At 36.7% G+C, this 11,101-nt stretch overlaps 1 protein-coding gene across 1 annotated transcript; it reads right to left on the bottom strand.

Annotated features, from left to right (window-relative positions):
• On the bottom strand, nt 1-11,101 carry LOC104457332 (disease resistance protein RUN1). Its single transcript, XM_039299773.1, has 7 exons — nt 10,608-11,101; nt 9,306-10,404; nt 8,926-9,201; nt 3,230-3,733; nt 2,180-2,464; nt 1,856-2,071; nt 1-246 (listed from the first exon to the last, which is right to left on the bottom strand). Exons 1-7 carry the CDS (start codon nt 11,099-11,101, stop codon nt 1-3), a joined length of 3,120 nt encoding a protein of 1,039 aa, XP_039155707.1.

Below are 11,101 nucleotides of genomic sequence, written 5' to 3'. Positions count from 1 at the left end.
TCACGCCCTCACCCAAATCCAACAAGGGCTCGCGGGCCTCGCCACCTCCTCACCGTCATCAGGGAAGGGGCGGCGGACGGAGGGGGGAGGGTCGCGGATTACCGACCCTTCCGATTGGTCAAGACCTCGGCTCACCACCTCACCACCCTCCCCTAGGGTGTCTTCAACAAGGACAAACTCCTCTGGCATCTCTCTTCCGGGGCGAATGATCTTGTACTTAGACCACTTACTAGAATAGCGATGCTTCTGTTATATGGGTAAATTGTTAGAAGTTACCCGGTTTGTAATTAGTTCAAGAAGAAGAGTTTGATTTGAGCATTTATTCCTAGTAATTCCACTAAAGCTAGAGTTTTACAATAATTAGACATATTGATCTTTGTTTATGTTGGCAATCACTCCCTTGCAAGTGCTAGCCGCCCCTAATATTAGATTGAATCACCCTAAGCTTAGCTCATACAATACGAGTGTAATATATAGGAAGTGCAAAATTGATGGAAAGTAGAACAGCGTATCCAAGAAATTAATTATCCTCATCAAACCCTACTGTCTAATGTTCATTGTTATGAGTTCACTTTAGACGTGACCGATTCTTCAGTAGAAACTGTCCTAATTGAACTCCAACTTACTTGCAACAAACTTAACATTATTAAAAAAAATAAAAGAAAAAACTTCTGCTTGCACTCAAATTAATGAAAAATCGAAAAGGAAAATCCAATGCATGCTCTCTCCACAGACCAATCTTATCCAAACCGCTTACACCTTTTATGTCTACCCTAACTTTATATAAAAGGAGAATCTCAAATCTGATACTCTCTATTAATTAAATTAAATCACACTGTCCAAGTAATCCGCATGTGGCGGTTGACTCGTGTCACATAGCAAGGGATGTGGTGCAACAGTCCCCTATCATAATAGTGACTCGGGTAACTCTTCTTCCTCAAGGTTAGTAGATTAAACTATATTGTGATGGTCAAAATGGGACTTTCGATCAGGGTCGGCAATTATATTATGTTAAAGTTCATGAAAATCCAACAAAGATTGATTCGCAAAAGAGAGGCTCTTGGGCTTTTTATGCCATTTCGTTTTGTCGCTCTCAACCTCTTTCTCAAATGGCAATCAAGGGATGAATTATTTGCTTCGACTTTTATCCGTTATACTAAAAAAATGATGTTAGACTTATGAAAATTAACCCACAAAAATTGTACATTCAGTAATTTATTGTATTTTTATATAATTGTATAATATAATCCATTTATTTAATGGTCTACTCATAATCTATCGCTTTCTTCCACCCAATTACCATAACTCTAGGATACTATCATACAGTTATTGTTTCAATTTGCCCTTTCGTGACAACAATCACAAGACTTTTGCCACAACAAGGATTAAAGATATTCTCATCCTAGGGATATAGCCAAATAGAATTGGTTCATATTATATCTCACTTGCAAAAACAACTATCTTAATCTAACTCAACAAAGAGTGAAAAAAGTCTCATGTTGAGTTATGAAATTATTATCATTTTCTAGTGTCATCTTAGTCCGTAGAGTTGATCTAGTACCATTATTAATGGTGTTGGTTGCTATGATCAACTGTAACATCAAGAACTATCCATTGGTCGTTAGATTTTCTAAGATTTCAACATTATTTTCAAGACAAAAATTACAAACATCAGGTCTCTGTCATCGCACCAATTTGAAATTCTGTTAAGCTTTATATACGTGTGCAAAATCACTTTATATTAAATTTGTTTGTTTGTCTAGAGTTTTCAGCTTTTTGCATTACGTGCGCCCAATGTACACTCCGTATCCACACATACAAATACACAAGCAGAGAGAGAGAGAGAGAGAGATACCTCAATTGAGAAGTCAACCACGTTCACTTCTTTTTTCATTATGAACATGTCACTTTTTGGTAAAATTACTGTACCACTTGAACTTTCTTTCTCTATGCTCGTTGGGTTATCTTCAAGCGAAACCTCGTAAAGTAAAGCTGGATCCAGCAACTGATCATCTTCGAGCAAAATCTCCGTATCATTCTCTAGTGACTTGCATATAAGTCGGAATCCACACTTTTTCACAAATACTTTGGAAAAGTGATTAAGTGTAACATCAAAATATCTAATGCTAAAGTGAAAATGACTCGAGTCATTTGGACCAAAATGGTCTACTGGCCATACCTCCTCTGATTCCATGTACTGAAGCCACACATGATACGAATTGAATGACCTCACCTGACTCCGGTGTACTGTGGCTTTGCAATCAACATTTCCCATAATCTCAAATCTCAAACCGCCTTCTTGATCTACTACTCGAAATACAACACAGAAAGCTACTCCTAGGATCTTTTTATACAAATCCTTTGAAGCCACAAAAGATATATAACCCTCTTCATTTGGGAGCAACCACTTTGGCATCTCTCCCCCAGGTAGAACAACTCGGTGATTTGTTTGGCAATGAAATTTCTGTCATAAATGTAGACTGTTAGGTAGTTTTTCAAAATTGGCACCTAAAGCAGGAGTTTCGATGAGTTAAGTGGTAGTCCTAGAGTTTAGATATAGTTAGCAATCGCAATGCAATATTTTTTTGTACTTAATTGGCAGAAATAGGACATGTATTGTTGAAGATTTTGTCACTGGATGAACATGTATTATTGAAGTGTTTCAATGGGTGATCCTTGTAAGTCAACAGCAAAACAGAGTTCTATAGATAAAGGGAATATCTTTTGCATAGTCTTATAGCAACCTCCACCGCATATACATGTAGAATCACTTTATGTATGTTTGCTTTCTATACTTAGCCCACCATTTCGGGATTTTTAGCCTTTTACAATACACGAACACTCAATGCTGCCAACATATACACTACTCCATATTAATCAGAGAGAGAGAGAGAGAGAGAGAGAGAGAGAGAGAGAGTCTAACCTCAGGCTTGAACAAATCATTCACGGGGAATCCATTATGGATTGTTTCCCAACTTGAATATAACTCAGCATCCTTAACGTCACAAATGTTGGAGGGAATTCTATTTAGAGAGTTGCAATTAATTGCCTTTAATCTTCTCAATTTCCTTGAAATCTTGGAGATCTCTTGTAGTTGTTGGCAATGCGAAACATCCAAAACTCTTAAGTTATTTAGTTTCTCCCACGTAGGAGGGTTAGTAAAATTGTTTCCCAATAAATCTAAATGTTGTAAGCGGGGAAAACAGGAATGATTTTCCAAGAAATCTACTTCTGATAAATGGCACTGTCCAAGGTCCAACCGCAATAACATGGGAAATCCTGTCTTTGCATGGGTTTCACTCAAGTCCTCCTCCTCCTTTGGAAACTTGATTAGTTTTGAGCACCCTTCAAGTCTCAAGCGTTCAAGATTTTGCAACTTGTAAATGCTAGAAGGAAGGATTGCCAGTTCCTTGTTGTCATCTAAATACATAGCCGTTAAAGAGACAAGATTTTTTATGGATGCAGGAATTTCCTTAATTCCAGTCTCCTCTAAAGAAAGGATTTGCAAGGCTTCATTTTTAACTGGGATATTAGGGAAACTTTGCACTTTAGAGCACCCTCTTAATATCAATTCCCGTAACTTGCGGTGATATGCAAATGATCCGTGGACAAGCTCCAAGTTTTTGCAATCAGTAATGTACAATTCCTCGAGATTTGGAGTATAATTTAGTTCTGGCATACGAACCAATGACTGGCATCTTGTCAAGTTAATGAACTTCAATTTTTCAAAGTCCTGCAAGAACAATAAAACCAACTTGCATAGACATTCCAGACGATCAAAGAAAAAAAGTGAGATGTATATTCATTTCAAAATTTGGTTGTGATTTTGAGATAAAAATCACTTGATCATAATTCAAGCCACATGTGATCAGAATTCACTTGATCATGTAGTGTATATAGAGCACACTCTCTCACTTTATAAATATGAGTTTAGTAAGAAATTCTCGTAAATTCGCCAATGCTCATAATTTCACCAGGCAATAGAATGGCTTGGCCACTTCCACGACATATCCATGTAGAAACAATACTTTGTAATTTACACAGAGAGAGAGAGAGTGTGTGTGTAACCTCAAGTGGGAGCACATGAGCCATGGTCAATCCTTTGCCAACTAATTCATCACATGAATTCAAGCTAAACATATGGAATGTTACGTAGAGATTTGCAACCACCCACTTGTAGATCCCGCAATGGCAGTGGAAGGTCGGGAATCTCTTCTATTCATCACTCATTAGGAAGTGGTGGTTGGTTGATTGTTTTTTCAAAAGAAGACATATTTTGTTTGCCTAAATTGTCATAAATATAACACAAAAATGAAAAATAATAGAGTCCAAGCCATCTTGCTTAGTTTTTGTTTTTGAGTTACGTATACGTTGGTGTAGTGTAAGAGCTCAAAGTTTACTCTATCATCATAAATACAACCACCACATTTATACCTTGCATTTTTATACATATATAAACATTGTAGATGCATCGATAGACTTTGACATCTTGATCTAGTGAATCTCATGTGCGATTTATTAATCCCCTATGGTGCACATCCGTAAAATGTATAATGAGTCCTTTTTAAGTTTTAATTACTTTATTCTTGCGAGGCCTTTATCAATGAGTTGTTATTCCATAATGATTTGGATGTTCTCAATATGCTAAATTCTCAATTAACTCTCTAAAATTATAGCACATAGTTCTAAAGAACGAAAGATTATTAAAGGGAAGGGAGTTTAAGGAATAATATTTGAAATGTTATATCTGAAATTGTATTTGGAGGCATATCTCTCAAAAAATAAAGGTGGTGAGATTTTTCAAAGGACAAGTGAAGAATGTCAATTAAACTTTATAAATTGAGGCAAACCTAATAAACACTTCCACTTGCGCATGCGCATTATGAATGAAAATGTTGCTATTAGTAGGAAGGGGATTACAGAATGGTTTTTATATGGCAAAAAAGTTGGAAATGATTGTCATGGAGCCTTGATGGTTTACATGTTATTGAGTTTTATATTTGGTGGATTGTACACCTAGATGGTATTCCATAAACAACCCCCTTCTACTAGTGATGTCAAGTTTATGAGTCATTTTTGTTCTTTTTGGTGAAAATGGGGACTCGCCCATAGTTTAGTTTTTGCTAGCGATCCTCGAATCAATGGACAAGCTGAGGCTGTTAATAGAATTTTGGGCAAGTTATGAAGGAGTTTTATTGGAAAACATGTTAAACAAGGGGATTTGCTATTGGTTCAAGATGAATTTGCAGAAAATAATTCGATGAGTCAAACTACTGGAAAATGCGCATTTGAAGTTGTGCATCGAGAACATCTTTGAAGTCCTTTGGATCTTACACCCCTGCCCACTAACCGTCGATTTAGTGGATATGCTGAAGAAAGAGCTAAGGAAATCAAGCAGATACAAAAGTGAGCTTCGGGAAAAGTATGTAATTTAAATGTTGTTGATCTATCCCTGTATCATGAAGACCGAGAGCTTCATGAAGTTGGCCCCGAGGACAAGTCTTTTCCCACATAGGAGATTGACATCGGAAGTACTTTGAATCCACATTTCAAGATCCTCTCGTGATTTTTTTTTTTTTTTTTTTGGGATCTAATCCTATCCTATCATATATCGATTTTACAAGTCACCATGTGTGCTATGTATTGTGCACAAATTGCAAAACCTGCCCCCTCACTCACGTGTCCCACCCTAGCCTCCCCTTGAAAAGGTGGAGAATCAAACTCTCCACCCCACTTCCTAAGTGAGAAGTGTGACCATTGAGGCAACCTTCAGTGATTCTCTTGTGATTTAAATAGTAGGAAAATAATATATTTTCTGGAGCATTAAGTTTGTTTATAATATTTTTAGGAATGCTTTGATCTCGATCAGAACTTTGATTATATTGTTGCTTATTTGAATTTCGTACTTTAGGTAAGTTATTTTTCTTGACTTGGAGATTATTCAAAGGAATCCTAGGCCCATAACTATAAAAAAAATCTCTGGTCCCTCATTGCAAACGCAGTTAATTTATTAAAGTTTCATTCTCGGATGTTGTCCCTTATTATTTTTCCTTTGTCTGTCTATCAGCCCCTTTGGTGGATTCCTGAAAGTTCACGAGTGATCAAGAGAGTGCCGTGTCCTTGAAGCGGCTTACAAAAGTGGTGATTCGGCTAAGGGCGACCTTTATCTTGTCTCCTCCTTCCTATTGATTGTAGTGTTCTCCATCTCACTAAGATACATTAAAAAAAAAAAACTTTTTTTTTGTTATTTCTTCCTTCAACACAATCCGAAGTTCGTGGGACCGAAGAGCATGACAGGAAAATTGAAAGACAAAAAGTTTTCTCTTATGAAGCATGGGGAGAGAAAATATAAGAGTTTTATAAATATAGTGCTATATGCACATGGGTTAAGTGAATGCACAAAATTAATGCTTGAAAATTTGAGCAAAACCACCAATTTAGAGATATTTAAGACGAAGAAGTTGTTGATAAAATACACAATACATTGAAACATATTAATATATGTGGAAAGAAAAAAAAGATATTTCAAGATTTCGATATTAAATTTGTCGTCAGATAAAAAAGATTCACATTTTGATATTGAAACTTGTGAGGGATCATATAAATTTACTTAGGCAATTCTCTATGGATAATACATTTGCAAATTAAGTAATTGACGACATTTAGAGGAAGAAAAATGAGATCCCATCAAAGATACTTTTACTTTATATAGTAGTAGAGATGATATGAATATGAATATAATTACAGACATACCTACGTATATAACTTACTTTGTGGAGTCAACAAAATGTGAAAAGTTACCAATGTGTCAAACTCACTTAGGCATTTCTCTATGGATACACCATGCAAGTAATTGTCCGAGTTAGGCTTATTTAACTAAACTATTATGGGCCGTCCTACATGTGAAAAGTTACTGACAAATTTGGGAGATTTCTCGTATATATGATCGGGAGGTCTAAGATGCTTCAGTAATTGATTAATTTGGCTGAGCGTTTTATCAAGTGTCCCGCACAGGCCGGATAATTTCTGGAGTAGCCCCAAGAAATTACTCATGTGTTGAATGGAACATAAAAACTAGATAGTTAACATAATGTACTTAACATCAAAATTTGAAAAAGCATGCTTGGTGATATGGACGTTAGAGGTGGCGTAACACCCGGGAATGAGTCCCGAGCAAACCAAAAGGTAAAATATTATAGTTCTAGTAGTAGCAACAACAAGCAAAAGCATGCCCCTATCAAATTCATTTTGCATTTTCTAGAAATTCGATGAGACCTTCTTAGGAACTTAATCTTTTGAAAACTCAATTTCACATTGAGGATGTATGCACGACTGGCCGGACACAGGACAATATGTAAGTACTTGTGTACGTGTTTAATATTCTGCATTTGATTTCTCGTTGATGATTAATGTTTGAATTTGTTCTCCCTAGTTGATTCCACGTTTTATCAAATGAGCCCTAAATCTTATTTGAGTGAGTTACCAACATTTATTTTATTGTTTCGAAATTATTAAAGGTAATTTAGCAACATTTATCTGCGGAGCTTACCAAAATGTTAAATTTACTCTCTTTCATAAAACTACCAACTCTTGTTTGAGTTCTTTTACCGATGTTTATTTCATTTTTGGAATTACCAACTGTTTCTTCTGCACTACATCTTTTTTTGTTTGAGTTACCAATGTGTTAATTTACAATTTTTTAAGAAAATAACCGATTTTTATTTGAATCACTACTCATGCTTTTTCTAGTGTTTTGAAATTATCAACTGATTTAATAATCTACAAATGTTTATTTGCCAGCTTACCAACTTGTTTAAGTTACTATCTCTTCTAGAAAATTATGCTAATTGAGTCCCACTTACCAACCTTTATTAGATTGTTTTTTTTTTTTTTTTGAAAAAATTAAAGTTGTTTCTATAATATGTTGATATTTTATTTGTTAAAGTTATTGACGAGTTGAACCACCTCCTATACTAAATTACCTACTATTTCCTAAATTACCAACTAATCCAATAATTTACCAACAATTATATGCAAAGCTATTTAAAAACTATTACGTTAAACTACCAATGGCTATTTGAGTCAGTTGTCAATATTTATTTGATTGTTTCAAAGGTACTAACCGTTCCAATAATTTACCGACATTTGTGGCAACTTACCAACTGGAAAAGGTTAATAACTCATATAAAAAATTATCAACTCTTATTTGAGTTAATTACTAATATTTATTTAATTGTCTAAGAAGTACCCATTGTTTCAATAGCTTACCAAGGTTAATTTGGGAAGCTTACTAGCATGTTAACGTTACCACTCTTTTATGAAATTAACAATTCTGTTGAATATTCCTGACATCATTACAATTACCATGATTTGTGGTGATTAAGTTACACACTCCTATTTGAGTCACTTACCTACTTTTATTCGATTGTTTCAAAAATATCAACTATTCACATAATTTACTATGTTTGCTTGGGGAACATTCCAACTTATTTGGTAAGTGGACTCAAATAAGAATCGGTAAATTTTGTAAGAGTTAGTAACTTCAACATGTTTATAACATCAGCAAATTAAATGTTAGTAAATTATGATTTCAGAAAGTGATTTCAAAACAATTAAAAAAAGTCATTAACCGAATCAAATGAGTTAGAAAAACTAACACTAGATGGTAACCTAACCCGTGAGGAGTTGGTAAATCACTCAAATTAATATTAGTAACTAGGAAGTGCTTGGAAGCTCCTTGAGGTTCAACCACCTACTTAAGTTCAATATCTAAATTTGGCACCTTTGAAAGGTTAGGAACACAAATCAGCAACTTCAAATTCCTAAAATGCAGCAAATTAAAAAGAGCAGCTGAACAAAATTTTGTTACATTCAATTTGCATGTGCCGAAAATGAAAACCATCAATTAGAGCATTCATGACGTACCTTTAAGTTCCCTCCAAATCCCTCAATCCAGCCGTAATCCACATCAAAGCAAACAAGTTTCTTTGGACCAGCACTAAACTTCAGAGTGGATAAATGACATCCATGCAATACAAGCCACCTTAAATCATTAGGAAGACATATGGGAACCCCGCTGATTCGTGCGTTCCAAAGTATGAGTAATTTCAGTCTGCTCATGTGCGAGAAAGCACTAGGATTGATGTGCAGCTCTTTTTGTGTCAGCAACCGCAGCACTATGCCTTTAACAGCTTCGGTTCCCTGTCAAGGAAAAGAAAATAATCATTTATAACCAACCGCAATTAGGTAATAGCATTTAAATTAAAGAAGATGAGATTATCAATGGTTTCATGAGAAACTCTCACCGTAGCCTTCGACAGTACTTCAAAAACATCATCGTAGCACCATAATCTACTTCGCCTCCCAGGGTTATCTGGACACTCACGTTTAACGATATCCTGACCCATCTGCTGAATCAAGTCATGCATTTGTACTCTTGTCCCTTGCTCAATTGTTACTAAGGATCTCTCTATTAGAATCTTAATCCCAATTAATGTGTGTAAGCCACAGCCATCAAGAACTCTAGTTACATAATCCCTATCATCTCCCTTAAAGAAGCAAGCAATGTCGAGAAAAATGTTCCTCTCATTGTCCTCCAACGCATCAAAACTTATCATGAGCACTTTGCATATACCTTCATTAGGACTTTCAGCAAGTTTTTCCAATGTACTCTCCCATTCCCCTCCGCTTCTACCACGTAAAAAATCACCCAAGACCACAATCGCTAAGGGAAGGCCTCCAGCATAGCCCAAAATTTTATCTATGAGATCCCTGCTTATGTCTTTCGTGTTGTTTCCTTGAAAAGCGTGTGAAGTGAGAAGTTCAAAAGCTTCACCTTGATTTAATAGATCAACTTCATATACCCGATCTTCCCCACAAGAAGTTAGTATATGTTCATCTCTTGTCGTAATGATGATCCTGCTCCCTTTTCCAAACCATCCAAATTTTCTAGCTAATGCATCTAACTGGTCCCCATGATCCACATCATCAAGCACAAGTAGAATCTTCCTATAGCAAAGTATCTCTGGTATTAGATTAGCACCTTCATCCACACTTGAGACCACGAACTTTTCTTTCCATAATATATCGGATAACAGTGTATTCTGCAAATGAACTAGACCGTCAGGTCTCCTGGAAGTTTCTCTAACATTCCGAAGAAAGCTGCACCCATCAAACTGTTTAGCAATTCTGTTATAAACAGCTTTAGCGATAGTGGTCTTCCCTACACCTCCAGTCCCCCTTATTCCTATCATCCGAATATCATCCAAGCCCATACCCAACAACGACATTACTTTTTCTTCCCGGCAACCTACACCGACAGGATAGTTGGCAACATTCAAGGGTACTCGCCCTATTATAGTCGAGATCTCTTTGACGATGCTCTCAATGAACTTGGTATCATCTCTGCCAAAATAAAGCAGCAAAAAGAACGCAAATAAATGGAAACAGACAATCTATTGAACTAACAAAAACTAACACGAAGTAAACAATTACTCTGTGACATTCCAGAAAAAATGACTCTTAACGCACCAATCGATGTCATCATGTATCAATAAAATTAGAAAATTCCAAATTATTCCAGGGTCGAACAGGAATACTATGATTACCCATGGTCATAATGCCAACCGGACAAATTGCCGGCTTCAGTTAGGGCTTGCCTCCATTTCTTCACCCTCTCAGAATTCTTTCCCAATTTCTTCCCGTGGCTGGCCAATGCCTTGCCATAACTCTCTCTCTGCTTTCGAATCACCCCGGGATCCACTTTGTAGAACACCGGCAGCACCCGCTGTTCCTCGTTCCTCCTACACTCCATTACCTTCACCAGCTCGTCCAAGCACCACGTAGACGAAGCGTAGTTCTCGGAGAAGACGAGCACGGCGATCCGTGACTCCATGATGGCCTTCGTGAGCGCGGGCTTGATCTCGTCCCCGCGCCTCAGGTCCTCGCTGTCGATATAGGCGTTGATGCGGCGATGAAGTAGACACTTGTGGAGGTCAGCGACAAAGCCGTAGCGGACGTCCTCGCCTCTGAAGTTAATGAAAACGTCGAACGGCCGTTTTTCTTCGGAAGAAGAAGACGACGACGACGACGACGACGACAT

The sequence above is a fragment of the Eucalyptus grandis genome, chromosome 8 (assembly GCF_016545825.1).
Source record: "Eucalyptus grandis isolate ANBG69807.140 chromosome 8, ASM1654582v1, whole genome shotgun sequence".
NCBI classification, from domain to species: Eukaryota; Viridiplantae; Streptophyta; class Magnoliopsida; order Myrtales; family Myrtaceae; genus Eucalyptus; species Eucalyptus grandis.
The sequence above is the reverse complement of the archived record's forward strand: the minus strand, read 5'-3'. Positions and strand labels throughout refer to the sequence as shown.

Excerpts from the sequence above, each read along its gene's own strand:
- LOC104457332 (XM_039299773.1), bottom strand. The coding sequence starts at position 11,101 with ATGTCGTCGTCGTCGTCGTCGTCGTCTTCTTCTTCCGAAGAAAAACGG. Across the intron at positions 10,405-10,607 it reads GGTTGGCATTATGACCATGG|AGATGATACCAAGTTCATTG; the intron begins GTAATCATAGTA and ends TTATTTTGGCAG. Across the intron at positions 2,072-2,179 it reads AGTACATGGAATCAGAGGAG|TGTGGATTCCGACTTATATG; the intron begins GTATGGCCAGTA and ends TTTGTGAAAAAG.